We start from the raw sequence: 18388 nt of genomic DNA, 5'->3' as shown, positions 1-18388 counted from the left end.
GAGAAGAAAAGAGTAGGGAGTTGGGGAGAGATGATGACAGAGATGATGGAGATGTTTTTCTCACTGAGGACAGAGTCAAGGTTTGAAAGCCACCATTCTCAATTTCCCAGCTGCCTCTCCACTGTAGAGTTGATTCAGGCTACCTGCTTAGATGCAGTTTACCTGCTCTATCCACAATTCAACTCAGCAATAATTACTCCTCAGCTTGATTGCCAACAATTATTAGGTAATCTTACTTGCTGCAAAACCACCACACCAACAAAACATGCTCTAGCACTTGAGGAAATGCACTGGGGCCCTGAAAAATATTCTCAATTGGGGATGGAGGGTGGATATAATGGCACCTGTCAGAAAAACGTGTCAATTACTAGCTTGAGGTAGTTTGCAGTTTCAACATGAGATCATGCTACATTCCTTTCAGGATATTTTATCTTTGTGAAACTGAGTTTTTGATGACTGCCATGTTTAGAAGCAGAGAACAAACCTGCACACAAATTGTAGTAGAGAAGTATGATGACAGCAGCAGCTAAGCTGATGCCAACAGTTGGAAAATTATGCAGTGCCCAAGAAGACCACAATCTCAGCAGACCATAATCTCACCCATTATTGTAGAGCTGTAAGAATAAAACTGATCAAATGGTACAAATCGAGCCCTTTCCTGCAAACAGATGACCCAAGGTTCAACCTAAGGACCCCAGGTGGTTCCCTGACCCCATCAAGTGATACCTAAGAATTGCTAGTTGTGATCCAAAAAATAAACTAAGAATAAAATTAAAATAACCTTTCTTACAATTTAATTATATACTATTTTAACTGCTTAGTGAATTTTAAAATATAAATATTTAAACATGTACTATTAGACAAATTAATACTGTATTTACTAATATTTAATATTAATATATTAATATATAATATATTACTAATGTATTTAATAATTTATTTAAACATTTATTAAAATCATGTAAACATTCTGTTGTAAAACTGATATTCATTTCAATACTTAAAACTCTTTAAAAAGTCAATAAACATTAAATCTGAATATTTTAAGAGAACATGATAAAAACTACTGGTTGCCTACAAAGTTTTATAACTTCTGCCTTACTGTAATAATTAATATAATATAATATAATACTGTAATAATGGGCTGTCTTTAATGAAGTTATATATTGAAGTGAAGCATTTGACTGAAGAAATTTCAAGTGTTCTTTCATTCTGTACACATGGAACATCAATGGTTTATTTGCCATTGAAAGTCTTCTTTATGTAATAAAATATGAATTCATATTCATGACCTTTTGCTCAAGTCTTTATCAGTGTGAACTGCTATAAAATTCTGGGTTAATTTCTCCATGAAATCACTTAAACATGCAAAAGATGCAACTAAAAGTAAAAAAATAGCACAATTTGGCAATCATGAAATACTCATCTTAGTTTTATCCCTATCAAAGTAAAGGACACTGCCCTATCTTGTGAGCAACAATACCCTCTTAAGGTCCTACGTACACTGAATAAACATTTATATAAATGTGACCTCTGGGATTAACCTGATATTTTGAACCATGTTCTCAGTATTCTGATGGGATTTACAATAAATCAAAGCTACTACTATTCATACTACATTACAACATTACATCTACAATAGAATGAAATAAAATACCATAATATTTTCATCTGTTACTTTTTATTAGACTAGAATTTAATTCCCTAGTCAACTAAACACAGTACTATATCTAAGGAAGGCTTCTAGTGGAGGCTCTGTCCAAGCTTCTATCTAAGTTGAAAGCCTCTAAGGAGCTGAAATTGAGGAACAATTTCACAGAGAATATGATTCCTCTGAACTAAAATGTAAAAATTTACCATTATTAAATACAAATCGTGGGCAGCATAAAAAAATAACCAACTTGGGGCTGGAGAGATAGCATGGAGGTAGGGCATTTGCCTTTCATGCAGGAGGTCATCGGTTCAAATCCCGGCATCCCATATGGTCCCCCGTGCCTGCCAGGAGCAATTTCTGAGCATGGAGCCAGAAGTATCCCCTGAGCACTGCCGGGTATGATCCAAAAATCACACAAAAAAACAAAACAAAAAAAAACCCCAACTTTTCTAAACGGGGCAACTTCTTAGCGCTTAGCCAGGAGTAACCCCTGAGCATCAAACAGGTGGCCCCAAAAAACCAAACCAAACAAACAAAAAAGTGGTAGGAGAGACGGAAAATAAATTTCCAACTATATCAGTGTTAGCAATAAAGGGGAAAAGACACTTGATTTAAAAGTTAAGGTATCGGGGCTGAAGTGGTAGCACAGTGGTAGGGCGTTTGCCTTGCACGTGGCTGACCCAGGATAGACGTGAGTTTGATCCTCCAGAATTCCATATGGCCCCCCAAGTCAGGAATGATTTCTGACCACTGAGCCAGGAGTAATCCCTAAGCACTGCCCCCCCCCAATAAAACAAAAACAAAAGTCAAGGTATAGGTGCTAAACCCCAACAAATACCAGACCAAATATGACTTTAGAGTCTATGAACTTACTGTGGTCTTCTTTCTTTTATATTAATAATAATTTCTTAAGCAGGTGGTTACAAAAAATGCTCCTAGTTGGATTTCTGTCATCAAATGTAATCACCTTTCTGTTCCAAGCCACAAAGTGAGTGTCCAAATGGAAAGCTGGGGGAGGGCTGGGGTGAAAAGCCAAGTCCACTCAAATCCCTAAGAACTAAATGCATATGACACTATTATACTTGATGTTTTCTTCTTTATTAATCCAAAATGAAGAAATTCAGATTAAGTACCTATCTGCAGATAAAAAAATATTAATTTATCTTTATTTTCACCCTAAGGACCTGACAACAGCCCACAATTGTTTAAACAAGCTCTCATCTAAGTGTTACAAGTGCTGCAACTTTTAGAGCACTGGCACATGATAAATGGCCTCCAGGGCTGCTTTCACTCTGAACCCAACAGTGCTGCCCAGAACAGTGATTGAGAAGAGGGAAGTCATCCACACTACACTACCTTCATTCAACAGCTCTACAGAACAATCATGCCAAAACATGCCTGCTATTTTCAAGTCATGGATATAGAAAAGTGTAAGTGTGTTGTGCAAGTATTAGACCTGCCCCCCCCCCCACCAAAAAAAAAAAAAAAAAAAAAAAAAAAAAGCAATGCCCTAGTACAATTTTACATGGAGAGATGGAAACATTGAGAGTCTTATCTGTTTAGGAAATTAGTAGCCCAAAGGGTCGCTCCTCCATATTCTGCCTCAGCCTTACTGGGTTGGGCAATTACCATCTCGAATAAGCCCCTTAATACCACCTGGTCTACTCCCAGCAGCAAATTCCACTCCCAGGCTTGTCATGGCTCATTTAGATAGTACAGTGAGCTTCCTTTAGAAGCCCGCTCCTAGAGCTTACAGAGTTTTAAGATATAATGTGATGCAAAGGTGTTTATCATGAGATAGACTGGAACTCTGAGCCAAAGCAACAGAAGCTGAATATCATGAGGAAGAAGGGAACCGTTCCCCCTCGCCCACCTCAAGTCTATTAGAAAAATAAACTATTCCACAAGGCACACCAAGTCTGGGTAAAGACAAAGTTTTTAAGCAGGAGTAATTCTTCAACTTAGAAGAACCCAAGACAAGAGACATAACATTTCAGAATTAAAGATGAAAAGGGGCAAGCTCATCTTTCATCAATGCCTCTTGCTCCCTGCCATGTTAGAGTTTTGTTTAAGAAAGCTGCCCATGGGCCCGGAGAGATAGCACAGCGGCGTTTGCCTTGCAAGCAGCCGAGCCAGGACCCAAGGTGGTTGGTTCGAATCCCGGTGTCCCATATGGTCCCTGTGCCTGCCAGGAGCTATTTCTGAGCAGACAGCCAGGAGTAACCGCTGAGCACTGCCAGGTGTGGCCCAAACACCAAAAAAAAAGAATTATAATGAAAAAAAAAAAAAAGAATTATAACAAGGGGGCAGGAATGATAGGACAGCAGTAGGATGTTTGCCTTGTCCTTGGCCAACCCAGGACAAATCTGGGTTCAATTCCCGGCATCCCACATGGTCCCCTGAGCCTGCCAGGAGTGATTTACTAGTGCAGAGCCAGGAGTAACCCTTTAGCATCGCTGGGTGTGATCCCAAAACAAAAACAAACAACAAACAAAAAAAGAATTACAATGAAATGATAAATACAGCACTTAATTACAAGCAAGAAAACAAAATAAAAAGACAGCAGGCTAAAAACAAATTATTGAAGGGGAAAAAATAAGTTGCTATGCAGGGTCAATATAACCTAAGAAAGAGAAGGATTACAATATATTTACAGATGTGGTGAGTTGGACCACACCCAGCAGTGCAAAGAAGCTATTCCTGCCTCTGTGCTCAAGACCCCTGGCAGTGCTCAGAAGAACAGATGCTAAGGACTGACCAACTTGGCCAAAGTGGTCCCATGCAGGCAAGTGTCTTACCTCCCATATTATTCCTTTGGCTTCTTAATGTTTTTTGTTTGTTTGTTTGTTTGTTTGTTTTTGTCTCTTTTGGGGCTAGATCTGCCTGTATTCAGAGCTTACTTATTCCTTTACATGTGGTTCTAACTCAAACATCACTTCGAACAGGGTTCAGACCATATTCATTGCTGAGGATGAAACCTGGGTTGGCCACTTGTAATGCAAGTGATTTTTGTACTACACCCCTCTATCCCTTCCTAAATGAATATTTTTTCTTTTCTTTTCTTTTTTTGTTTTTGTTTTTGTTTTTGGGCCACACCCGGCGGTGCTCAGGGGTTACTCCTGGCTGTCTGCTCAGAAATCGCTCCTGGCAGGCACGGGGGACCATATGGGACACCGGGATTCGAACCAACCACCTTTGGTCCTGGCTCGGCTGCTTGCAAGGCAAACGCCGCTGTGCTATCTCTCCGGGCCAATTTTTTTTTTTTTTTTAGTTTTTGGGACATACCTGGTGGCACTCAGGAGTTGGTTACTCCTGGTTCTGTGCTCAGAAATCATTCTTGGCAGGCGTGGGGACCATATGGATGCCTGGAACTGAGCCCAGGTCCATCCCAAGTCAGCCGCATGCAAGGCAAATACCCTACTGCTATGCTATTGCTCCGGACTCCTAAATAAATTTTTAAGAGAAATTTTAAGGTTAAATAAAATGAATATTGGGGTATCAACATTTCTCACAGAGCTCCTTAAATATAAGCACATTAAATCAAAGTATAAATAAAATTCAATCATTATTTTTCAAGTATTTTTATTTCCTTTCTTTAAAGAGCAACTTTAAAGACTTTAGCTGCTATACCAAATATCTAAAACTCTCAAGTTGATTTTTTGACATATTTTACTTAATTATTTTTCATGTTACTGTTTCTTTGTGTGTCTGCTACCTTTATCTTTACACAGACTGTAAAGTGCTTTTATTCCCTGAAAAGCAATGACTTCTTTCGGGGGGGGGGGGCGGGTTTGGGCTGGGCCACACATGTGATACTCAGGAGTTATTCCTTACTCTGTATTCAGGCAGTCCTATTGGTGGTGCTTGGGGAACAATATGGGATGCTGGGAGCTGAACCTGAATCAGCTGTGTCCTACCCACTGTTCTATCTCTCCAGATCCAATGTAGGTGATTTCTTGAAGTTGTTGTATAGGCTTGGATTTATCCTTGTTGACACTGATCTACTGAAACTCAAAGAATTTCCCAGTCTTCTAATGTCTTTGTAGAATTTATCATTTAAATTCTATTTACTCTTGTAGAGCTTGATGGGCTTTACATTTTTGTTTGTTCATGGGGGGGGGGTGTGTGCACACCCAGCTGTTCCCACACAAAGCTTATTCCTGAGTCTGTGCTGGTGATTCAACTCAAGTCAGCTGGTTTCATTTAAGCACTTTATGTCCTGTGCTATCACTCCAGTGCCCCTCCAAGGTTTTCCAGTGCCCCTTTAAGGTTCTAAGTGTTTTGGTTTACTTTTTAAGTTTGCTCCATTGTAAGTCGTCTTGTTGCAGGTCACAATTTATAATCTAAAATTTTAGTTTTTCTCTTATTTCATCAGGTGTTACCAAGGATTTTGCCACTTGGTTGGTAAAACCCAAATTCCCCAGCTCTAAGTTTTACCTCTGGGGTCATAATTCCACTTTTAACATCACAACAGCTAATTTCTGGTAGTCTCATTTAACATGTGTGGTATGCCTCAAGCAAGAATTTCTAAAATTCTGACACCAAACTTCCTCTCAGTATACTCCTTACATATATTTATAGATATGATTTACTCAGGGTATTTACAATGATAGGATGAAGGCCACTTTGAAGTCACCTAGTCAAAGAACTGTAATTCCCAAAAAGAACAGCTATCTGAAAGATTTAAAAAATCCTTCACTTCAGAATGAGAAAAATGTAGCCCTGAAAATTAGATCCGCATTAGATATTTGGGGGTGGGGGTGGACGGCTGGGCCACACTCGGAGGCACTTGGGTTACTCCTGGCAGGCTCGAGGGACCATATGGGATGCAGAGGATTTAACTGGGTCTGTTCCGGGTCAGCCACATGCAAGGCAAAAGCCCTACGGCTGTGCTATGGCTCCAGCCCTAGATATTTTTTTCAAATGTGAATATTATGTCTTGCAAACACCTAGTTTTTCCATTTTCAAGGTATTTTCATTACTTTATCTCAATTAATCCTTAAAATTTCCTTAAAACTCTTTGGAATAAAGAGCAAATTAAGATTCTTTGAATAAAAAAAATATTATGACTTAGTGGGTACTAATTTCTAATCCAAAACTTGAGAGACATTTTACCCATTTAAAGAATGATTAGCCAGGGCCGGGAAGGTGGCGCTAGAGGTAAGGTGTCTGCCTTGCAAGCGCTAGCATAGGACGGATCGTGGTTCGATCCCCCGGCGTCCCCAGGGGCGATTTCTGAGCGCATAGCCAGGAGTAATCCCTGAGCGTCAAACGGGTGTGGCCCAAAAACCAAAAAAAAAAAAAAAAAAAAAAGAACGAGTAGCCTCTGTATAATATGGAAAGAAAATGAAAAGAAAGGTCCAGAAATGAAAGCATGCTAGAGAAGTTTATTCTAAGTGGTGGAAAACAAACGCTTTGTGGTCTTTATTTGAAAAAAGTTCAGTTCTTTAGCTGTTACTAAGAGAATAACACAGCTATTTGACGTTTTATACATAAAAAGATGGTTAAGAGACATGATACTTTTTCTAATATTTATATCTAATATCTAATATTTCTGATATTTTTTATGTCTCCCTTCTGCTTAAAGTTACATGTGGTCCTCCTACATGGCTAAAAGCCCAAGTGGTTTTAGGTTTTAAGAGAGGAAGCAGGCAAGGAATACTTAAGCTTATCTGTAATTGCTCCCAATTCAGAAATTTCTTGTGGAATTCTTTAAAATTAAGAAAACATTTTTTTTATTTTAAGGAAAATATTTTTAATGCTCAAGTCTCATTTATGAGAATTTCTGTGTAATGTCTGTATAATGATAAAATTAGGGGCAGTAAGAGATAAAAGCTATATTTATAATTACCACATTTAATAAGCCTATTTCCACCACTCTGCTATAACAACTCAGAGCACCAGCTAACTTTTACTTTTGATCAAAAGAGAAAGGGGGAAGGGAAAGAGAGAGAGAGGGAAGGAATGGGAAGGAGAGAGAGAGAGAGAGAGAGAGAGAGAGAGAGAGAGAGAGAGAGAGAGAGAGAGAGAGAGAGAGAGAAGAGAGAAGAGAGAAGAGAGAAGAGAGAAGAGAGAAGAGAGAAGAGAGAAGAGAGAAGAGAGAAGAAAAGAAAAGAAGATATGTTCAAAAGAGTTAAGGGCACATATCCTATAAGATGGGTAGTATAAGGGAGAATTTCAAAGTAGAGTAATAAGGGTCTGAATTAAAGAATTAAACAAGATTATGGAGGAAAATATGAGGTCTCAGAAAAAATTTGTTTGCTGATATAAACTTCCTTTACATTCTAAAGGTAATTGTAAATAGGCTTTCATCTATATTTCTTGTTTATTGCTATACAAGTAATATGTTGCCTTTTTTTTTTTTTTTACAAGTGGTGGAAAACTTAAGTAATCACATTAATTTATGTGACTTTTCTACTGAATATTTAAAATCTCTCAGTGTTTTGGGTCACTGAAATGTGTCTCCAATTCCATAAACACCCTTTTATCATCTGTCTAATAACTCATGTCAGGATATTTGGTAGAAGTATAAATTAAGTGTGGCTTTGCAAAAGTTGCACATGCTCCAATGTAACTTTAAACGCATTTCATATTGTTACTAGGATATAATCATTTCTAGCATATAATTTATAGAACTGTTTTCAATTCTGTGGTTAATTTGGAAAACAGTGTATGTTACAAATCCCTGAATGGGAGTGGTTTTTTTAATGTCAGCAATTTCAATAAATGATAAAATAAAATGCTATAGGATACTGGAAAAAGTCCTTTAATTATTTGCTTTAACTTTTAAAGTATAACACCTTGTTTACTTAAAATACTACCCACAAATTTATCTTTTTCAGTAACTTTTTAATTGTTTTAAAATTCTAAGCACATACTATTTTTCTCACTTGAAAGACAAAGACTTTCTAGTTATTTGATTTGGGGTAATGTCTGGAGACAATTGGGGGCTCTCTGTAGCTTGAGAGGCATTCCTGGCAGTGCTCAGGGGCTGAACCCAGGCCTTCTGCATGCAAAGCATTTGAGTCATCTTTCCAGCCTAAACCCAGGACTTTTTAAGTGAAAGAGTTCAGATTTTATTATTGGAGCTTCTTAAAGAGAATTTTTTGTTTGTGGTTAAGTTAAGACCTTTCTTTCGCCAAAAGGCATCTCAAGAGTACATCATCTGCCATTGAGGTTTGTATTTCTCTGCCAGTTCTGCTAAATGGAGGCTACCAAACAGCTCTTGATTCTCCAAGACATGAAAGACCTCTACCACTTCCCCAAAGAGTTCTCAGGGCAATAAAATTCAAAGTCTCTGAAAAATTCATTCAACATGAAATACAAGCCTTTAAAATTAATTAACAAGACCAATATAAGGTGATCCTGCAGCAAAACTTTGATGCAAACAAAGAAGGGGAAAATAAGACAGCTATTCTGGAAATCTTGATTGTGAGGCATGGGACTTGAAGTGATTCTCCAGCTTATCAGAGTTATTATCTTATATGATCCCCCTTCTTCCAATAATTGTCCTAGGGAAAGAAGCTAACAGAAAAGTAGCCCAAAAAAGACTAAAATGATAATAGCTAACAAGAAGGACGGACAGCAGAAGGAAAAGAACCACTATCGGGTCTGCCAGTCAAAATGTTCTTTCTGTTCAAGACCAGCTAAGCAAATCAAATGTTTCTACTGAACCACTGGCAGGCAATCAAGGGAACAGGTCACATCTTTCCAAACTTACTTGGCCACCATTTCTTTGTAACAGAAACTGAAACATTATAATCAAAAAACGCTTAGGACGGAAAAGAACTATTAGGTCATTCCTTTTGGTTTTACTAGATCAGAAATACTTCAAAGAACTACATTATTCAAGAGCTTTGCTGAAGAATTTTCTCTAAAATGAGTACACAGCTTCTCCTTCAAACAGAGCTTTTCTTATTTTAAACTGAGAGTCATGTTTTAATCTCTTCTGCCCTTGCATGTATTTTTTACATTTCAAGTTTATGGTTATGATAAACAAAAAGTCCTTTATTTGTTCAAGCATCAATACTTAAACAACGTACACACTGAAATGTGGAGGCTTCTCCTGAGACTACAGAGTAAATAACCGATTGTCACTGCCAACAGTCAGAGTTAGACTAGACCTGTTCCTCTAAATTTTGCTTAAGCAACTTCCTGTTTCTAATTCATTAACCTAAAATACAGAAAGCTATAATATCCAATTATAAAGTGCATACTGCATACTATATTCAATTCTGTATGTTAAACTTTTCTTATTATATTGTCATGAAAAGTTTATGAATTAGGAACAAATATTCCTGCCCATTTTTAAAAATGAAGAGATTGAGGCAGTGAGAGATTAAATAGCTCCTTGAAGTCACAGGGCTAAAAAAGGGCAGAATAAAAATTGTAATTCAGGTTATTTTATTCCCCGCATCTCTGTATTAGCTGTCATTTGGAATCAAAAGGCAAAAGTCCTGTAGAACAACTTTGGAACAAGTAAACATCTTACACATGAAGGGTGAATGAAGTATATTCTAAACAGAGTGACAGAAATTGAAAAACCATAATCAGCTGCACTTGTTCAACTATGGAGAGTTGAGAATACAGCAAAGGACAGCTCCCTTGATCAGTGAAAAGAAATCAAATATTTACCGTATCACAATCCACAGTCTGTCTTTCATAGTGTTTGGAGTTTTTAAAAAAAGGTAACTGCAGTTTTGACTTTTGAGTTGTTATTAAACATTTATAAGAAAAAAACATATATAGACACATACACACTGGATAGGGGGAAACGGCTGGGTGGGCCACACCTAGCTGGAGTTACTCCAGGGACTGGATGTGCTTCCTGGGATTGAACCAGCTTAGCTGCAGGCACGGCAAGCACTTAAACCCTGCACTATTTCTCCAGTTCACAAAATCTGCATTAAAAAAAAACATAGGGGTGTTCCAATTTATTGTGTGAGAGACAAAGAAAAAGAATAATGTTTACTTTATACTTTAAGTAGAAGTACATAAACAGGGCAGTAAAAACAGAAAAGATCTCTTAAGAACCACCACTCAACAGAATATCAGAATAGAGGATTAGGCCCAAAGAAATGAGATAATTCTCTAAAAGAAAGGAATTAAGCAACCATTTTATTAAGACATGAATATGAGGGGCTGGAGAGATAGCATGGAGGTAAGGCGTTTGCCTTTCATGCAAGAGGTCATCGGTTCGAATCCCAGCGTCCCATATGGTCCCCCGTGCCTGCCAGGAGCAATTTCTGAGCATGGAGCCAGGAGTAACCCCTGAGCACTGCCGGGTGTGACCCAAAAACCACAAAAAAAAAACAAAACAAAACAAAAAAAAAGACATGAATATGAAAGACAAGGGGGAAATACAAGCACAAATGAAAGCAAGGACTCGTTTAAGCACTTTAACATGGTAAATCTGTAAGACACAAAATTTAGCAAGTTCTAAGAACATTACAATGCCATGGCAACGTATCCTGGGCAATGAACAGAATGACTTAAGAGTTAGGTCATCTGTCACAGACAGGTTTTAGCACTTTTTTTCCAGAACATATATTTAATATGCCACTTAAATTTTTCCCTGTAGCTTACATATTCCCTGCCTTACTGTACAAGTACTTAATCTTATCAAAACTAATTCTGCTCATCACAGCATTTTCCAAACATATAATCTTCAACCTGGGTTGGCAAGGGGAAATTCCTTTTTTGTAAGAGGGGGAATGGCCTGTACCCAGCAGTGCTCAAGGGCTACCCCTGGCTCTGTCCTCAGGGTTCACACCTGTTGGCGCTAAGGGAAACCATATGTGATGCTGCAATTTGCACCAGTGTCACAACCACCATTCCATCATGGACAAGGGCCTTAAAATCTGCGTTATTTCTTTAGCCTGGCAAGGAAAATTCTTAATAGTGCTGAAGTAAAGTATTACCAAAACTTATTTTTTTCGAACAATATTAACCTTATAAGTTAAAATTAAGAATCCTTTTTAAAAACTTCATTCAAGGTCTTCAAAATCCCAATAAGAAGAAGAATACTTACATAAAACACATCACTATTTTACTGTGTGGAAAATATCTGAAAATAAAACCAAGCTATTGATAGAGGAAAGAAAACTTATTAAAATGCTTTAAAGGACTTATTTCTGCATATGATTATCAGATCTATCAGATTCCCCAAACTTTTCTCTTCCATTTTCTTTCCTTTTTTCGTATTTTTTCAATATTTTTATTGCCCAATAGTTATCTGCTGTCTACCTCCAAAATATTACAATTTGAATTTTACCTCCAGTGGAGTGTGGGTGGGAGTGCAGAAAAAGTCTTTAGCTTCCCACTAAAAGAGCAAATTGGGAAGTTGCTTCTCATGATAAACCTTAGCTTTGTACCTATCCTCTAGCATTATAAATGTATTTCAGACTTCCAAGTCTATATCTTCAAGAACGAACTACAAATAAAGCAACAGAAAGATCAGCATATCTTAAATTACGATGTGGTTTAACGATCTCTAAGTGCAAGTGACAGTTCACCACTGACTTCTTCAACACAGATTGCTTTCACTACTGCAAGAATCAAGTCCAGTAAAATTCATGCTCATGGACAATCATCATGGCAACTTCAAAATTCTAGTACTCAACAGTGATTGGAATCCAAATAGAAGAGGGAGGCCGAGAGATGAAGAAGCAGGGAAGGAGCATACTTTGCAACACAAGTGATGCAAACTCCACCCCTGCGACTCAGTATGGTCTCCTAATCCCTCAACTGTGATTCCTGAGTACAAGGCCAGCCGGGAGAAATCCTTGAGCACTGCCAGCTATGGCTCCAAAACAAAACAGAAGTTATTTAAAACACTACCCTAGCTGAGAAAAGTCTGTTTATCCTACGTCAGAGATGCTTATACAGAAAAGAATGAAGTGGAGCTGGAGAGATAGCATGGAGGGAAGGCATTTGCCTTTCATGCAGAAGGTCATCGGTTTGAATCCCGGCATCCCATATGGTCCCCGTGCCTGCCAGGAGCAATTTCTGGGCATGGAGCCAGGAATAACCCCTGAGGACTGCTGGGTGTGACTCAAAAACCACAAAAAAGAAAGGAGGAAGGAAGGGAGGGAGGGAGGGAGGGAGAAAAGGAGGGGGGGAGGGAGAAAGGGAGGGAGGGAGGGAGGGAGGGAGGGAGGGAGGGAGGGAGGGAGGGAGGGAGGGAGGAAGGAAGGAAGGAAGGAAGAAAGGAAGGAAGGAAGGAAGGAAGGAAGGAAGGAAGGAAGGAAGGAAGGAAGGAAGGAAGGAAGGAAGGAAGGAAGGAAGGAAGGAAGGAAGGAAGGAAGGAAGGAAGGAAGGAAGGAAGGAAGGAAGGAAGGAAGGAAGGAAGAAGCAAGGATTATGTGAGAGAAAACTAACAGAGGAAGAATACATTAGGAATCTGGGTTTACAATCTGGACTAGAACACCTTCTCGTATGAAAAGAAAATACCTGGGAGACAGGAGAGAAGAAAGCTGAGGGAAATGAAGCAACATCCAGATCCCAAGACAGACTTGATTTCAGTAAAATGACATTAGGACAGTTAGGTAGGGGTAATTGGAATAGCAAAGAATCTATTACCATATAGCTTTCGAAAGAAATGTACTTGTTCCAAGGAGGAGGAAAGCAGAACTCTGTAAAATCACAGAGAAGATAGTTTCTATTATTATTTATAGCAAAGGAATACATGCTCAGCAACAACTACCTCAGGACCAACAGTGTCCCTCCTCAGTAAACTAAAACTTTGCCCAAAGTTTCCAGAATTTCAGAAATTGAAAATAACTAGAAACTTTCAGAGATGTTATTTAAACAACTATACGTGCTCCAGAGCAGCATTTTAAAGTCTGGGTTCTTATGATTCCTCCTTGGGACTCTGGGATAGTCCAAAGAGGCCATCAGTGAAAACTGCATGAAAAGGGAGAACATCATGAGGGGCCAGGGGAAGCGCCAGAAGGAAACAAGTTGAGAAAAGGACGAGTCAGTAAAAGCTTGAGAAACACTGCTCTATTGTACTTTAGATTTCAATGAAGAGAAGTAAAATATAATTCTATTTGACCAAGGCTTGCTCCACATTTATTCTAGAGAGAAATACCAGTGAACATTAAAATCAGGGAAAGTGTCGGGAACAGTAAATAGGGACAGAAGATGAAAGCACTAACTTAGCACATACCAGAAGATTATATGATTATAAGCACTTACTTCATTTCCAGAACTTCCTCTAAGTGTTTTCTCCTCTCTGCCCGAAGATTTGTCAAGTGAGTTTCTTTCTCTGCCAGAGATTGCTGAGTAGAGGACAGCTTTGCTTTCATTGACTCCAGTTCCTGCTTTACCTTCTCCATAGCCATCAACAACTCCTCCACCTGTGATAGATACAGAAAAGAGAAAAACTGAATATACCAATCGATCCATTGAAGTCAGCGGACTGGGTGATGGGAACTCCTTGGGGATAGAGAACCACAGACTTGAAGACACAGGCACTGCAAGTTCAGGACTCTTTCTCGAGCTGCCATTTATGCGATACAAGAGCATGATCATCATCCATTCAAAAGATTACCCTTTGCCACAATCTCAAGAACTTTATTTGGAAGCTGTCCACAAATTTCCACAGAAATAGCAACAGAATGCAACTAAAACATAGGGAACAAAACCATGACAAGTACTTATAGAAGTATTTTATACAATCTAAGATATTAAGTCACTAATGACAGATTCAACTGAAACATAATCCATTTTTCAAACAGAGACCCCTCTCTTGGTGATGCGCAGGACCCCGAGGTCACTGGGTCAGTGATGCTGCCTGGTGGTCCGGTGCCTGCCTGATGGCTGCATCGTACAAGAGCATGGAGGGGCCTGTGGGCCATCCTTGCAACATCAGCAGTATTCAGACACCTCCATGTAGGCATTTGGGGGCTACATGCTATAGGATATCAAATTCAAGCATCTCCCCTATGCTAGCATGTTCTCTATTTACCAGTGAAACTATATCCCCAAGCTCATAAATGAACCACGTTTAAAACCCCCAAACTAAGATCTTTCTATTCAGAGTATGAAATAGAATATCCTTTTAAAGAACAGACAGCAACAATATAATTAATGCTCTAGAGTCAAGCAGGTAGAGGTTTTCTCAAGGAATTCTAGAAGCAAAAATAAGAAAACCACATGACCAATAGAGGTGACAAGTGACATAAAAGTGACTAAGACAATGCCTAAAAGAAAAAAGGCAAAATGTTAAAACACCAAAAGACAAAAACAAGGTATGTGACTTTATCATTTCTTCTTTATCTGGTGGTTCCTAAATCAAAATTACTTAAATAAACAAACTCATTTTCATTCAGAAGCAAAATGTATGCCAGCAAAAATGTTATTAGTAAAACACAACCTCACTCAGGTTATCAACCAGCCACAAGTACGTATCCTGAGAGTTCATGTCAGTTGTTCCTTGCCAAGATCGAATTTTGGTGACAACAAATCTTTTCAGAGTCATAAGAGGCAGTAGGGAGGGAGGACCTGCTAGTCATCAACTCCTACAGAAACCAATTTGTCGTTTCTTATATCCAGTAAGAATAGCACTTATAGTTTCCTTTATCCAGTCATCTGTTCTTGGCCACTTGAGTTGTTTCCAGATTTTGACAAGTGAAAATAGTGCTATACTGAATGAAATCATGCAATTTGTGCCCATGTGGCTGAATCCAGAGAGTATTCCAACTAGTGATGTTAGATGGCCAAGGAGAAGGACAGATACAGAATGATCGTACTAGTATGTGGGATATAAAGAAACATAACAAATGCCCAAAGGCAAGAGAAACTTAGACTTGACTATGAAGCTAACAATGGCAGGAGGGGACTGGGATAGTAGTGAAGGGAAGCAGACACTCTCGTGGCAAGTCTATGCTGCTGAATGTTTTATGTATGAAATCCTGCCATTAACAGTACTGTAAATCATGGTGGCTAAAATTAAAATGAAAACGAAACAAAATAATTTGTATGATACTAAGATTCATTTGGAGATAAACAGTAGACTAATATAGCCAAGTTGCTAAAAAGTTATTAAGAGACTTTGACAGTCTCTTACACCTAACCAAAGTTGGCTGCTTACATCTAACAAGTTTCCATGTTGACTAATAATAGTCAAATTCTGAAAAATAAATTAATACACTGAAGTTTTGGGAGCCTCAGTTATTTTCCTCTAGTGGTTTTCAACGTCCCATGTGTTGGTCTACAGATGTAAAAAGAGTGAAAACCACTGTTTCAACTTTGTCACCTTTTCAGAAGTGATCAAGTTAATGTTCTCAATAAGCAGCATTCCCCATCCATGTGAAAGCCAGACCCTCAGGTATTTCTATCTCAAACAACACACCCATCCAATAAGTTTTAAAGCATTTTAGTTACTTGACAGAAGAAGGGTTCCATAAAATAAGAAGACTTCAGACTAAACCCTGACTTGTGCACGTGGTAAAGTTTCAAGTTCCAATCGAAATACTTGGCTTTCTATGACTTTTCTACCATCAGTGAGAACACTCAGCTCTCTCCACTTGCGTAACTATTCCATTACCTGCCTACCACATAGCACTTGTTAGCCAGTTAAAGTACTGTCACTGAGAAATGAAAGTTATGAAAGCTGAGTAAAGGAAACTAAAGATATGTATCATGTGAAACAATGAAAAAAATTTTCACACTTAAAAAATAGGACCCCGGTCACAGTATTGTTTTCAAAGTTTTAAGACATTCAAAAAGCCCAGGCCAGAGCTGGGATTCAAAATGAAACTCGACTGCTTCCAGTAGCATACTAGTAAAAGCTAAGACTAAGTGTGGACTGCCAGCCAGACCAGATAGTTTGCTTAAATCACAAGCTAAAAAACTTTTTACTCAGAATAAGGGGGAGGGGCAAATTATGATTTTGCTACAGACCAATTTTCTTTAAAAAGACAAAGTAACCGGGTGCTTTCAGGTACTTCAAAGACTGTATCTTCAAAGTTTCCCGTCCTCTGATCCATAATAAACAGCAAAATAATTTTAAGAGTCTCCAAGACACTTATAGAAACACTTGTTACAATTTTGGGGGAGTCTAAGGGGCATAAAGTCTCCGAAAGGTGGGAGGGTGGGGAAAAGGTAAAGAACAATGAGAAGAAAAAAGGGATTGTATGGAGAGATTATCTAGAGGTTAAGCTTTCATCATGCAATCCAGATTCTACTTGAGATTCCCATTTAATATTCTTGATTTCAACAAAACTCTAGTGGTGACCAAGTTGCTAGGCTAAGGATCATCTTACAGTGGTCCTCAAACTATGGCCCGCGGGCCACATATTGTATTTGTATCTGTTTTGTTTCTTCATTGTAAAATAAGATATATGCAGTGTGCATAAGAATTCGTTCATGGGCCCGGAGAGATAGCACAGTGGCGTTTGCCTTACAAGCAGCCGATCCAGGACTAAAGGTGGTTGGTTCGAATCCCGGTGTCCCATGTAGTCCCCTGTGCCTGCCAGGAGCTATTTCTGAGCAGACAGCCAGGAGTAACCCCTGAGCACCGCCGGGTGTGACCCCCCCCCCCCCAAAAAAAAAGAATTCGTTCATAAGTTTTGTTTTACTATACTCAGACCCTCCAATGGTCTGAGGGACAGTGAACTGGCCCCCTGTTTAAAAAGTTTGAGGACCCCTGAGTGAGAACATGCAAACAGATAGAGCCAATCATCCTTTCCTAATAAGCTTAACACTGCTAGTGAGACTTTGAATTGGCAGAATTTCTGAGAGTTTAGCCCCAGTATTTATACTAGAAATCTTTTCTTTTCCCCATTATGTTCTTTTTTTGTCACTATATAGTAATTATCGAACAGACAAGCAACCACAGTAATCATAAAAGCAACAGTATTTGCATACTTTTAAGTGTTCAATGTGCTTTATAAGTATCGAATCATAGCTTCACAATGGTGAGATGGATATTTGGCCTCTTCATTTTAACAGAAAAATTAGGTTTAGGGTGTCAGAGTCATATAGTCATGTAGACTCTCTATATATTCTCACACACACATATATAGAGAGTCATATATTATTCATATAGTTACTTTGCCTTCTTAAAGACATACAGTCACGTAGCCAAGAGCCAGGATTCCAATCTAGTGAGACTCTCATGCTGCATTGCTTCGAATATTATTTCACAAAGTCTCAAAACTTGCTTTTCACAGTTAGAAACAATGAATCACTCTAGAAGGGTAATGCCATGCTGTTGGGCTCTGGTTAGCAAATGCGAGGAAGGGTTTCTTTGCACCAATAATCAATGCTCCAAACACCAAGTGGGTGTTCAAAGAACTAGCAATTCTACCAGTTAAAGACTAGTCCCAGAGACTGTTCCTTTATTCTACCACACACTTCAGGGGCCTGTCACAAATTGACTGGTTGGATATAGGTCGCATGTTCCAACTAACCCCTCCTTCTTATTCAGATACAAGTTCCAAGTTCAGGTTGTTTCTTACACTTCTGACACATATATATGAGAGTCCAAACACCCTCTCAATGGGTTCATGTACTTTGGTAGATCAGTTCAAAGAACTCAAGAGAATAAATTGATTTTCTATGTTACTAGTTTATTATAAATGGATATGCCTCAAGAAAAGTTAGTTGGAAAAAGGAAAAGAATGCATAGATCAAGGTATACATACAAGAGTTTGAAGTAAATGTTATCTTACTATTAAAAAATCATTTTTTTATCACTTTCAACAAAGAAAATATCAATCATGCTTG

General features: G+C 38.5%; 1 protein-coding gene across 4 annotated transcripts in view; it reads right to left on the bottom strand.

The window, feature by feature from the left end:
- The window catches only part of ERC1 (ELKS/RAB6-interacting/CAST family member 1), a 434994-nt gene that overhangs the window by 192438 nt on the left and 224168 nt on the right, over window positions 1-18388 (bottom strand). For all 4 annotated transcript variants that reach the window (XR_007500261.1, XR_007500262.1, XM_049783202.1 and 1 more), the window contains one exon: window positions 13853-14013. Coding sequence is in view for 2 of the 4 variants with exons in the window: in XM_049783202.1 (XP_049639159.1) it covers window positions 13853-14013 (161 nt within the window). In the remaining 2 variants the exon portion in view is untranslated. The remainder of the gene's footprint in view (window positions 1-13852; window positions 14014-18388) is intronic.

This window comes from Suncus etruscus, chromosome 11 (assembly GCF_024139225.1).
Source record: "Suncus etruscus isolate mSunEtr1 chromosome 11, mSunEtr1.pri.cur, whole genome shotgun sequence".
In the NCBI taxonomy this organism is placed as follows: Eukaryota; Metazoa; Chordata; class Mammalia; order Eulipotyphla; family Soricidae; genus Suncus; species Suncus etruscus.
Note: the sequence above shows the minus strand (reverse complement) of the source record. Positions and strands in the feature narration are given on the sequence as shown.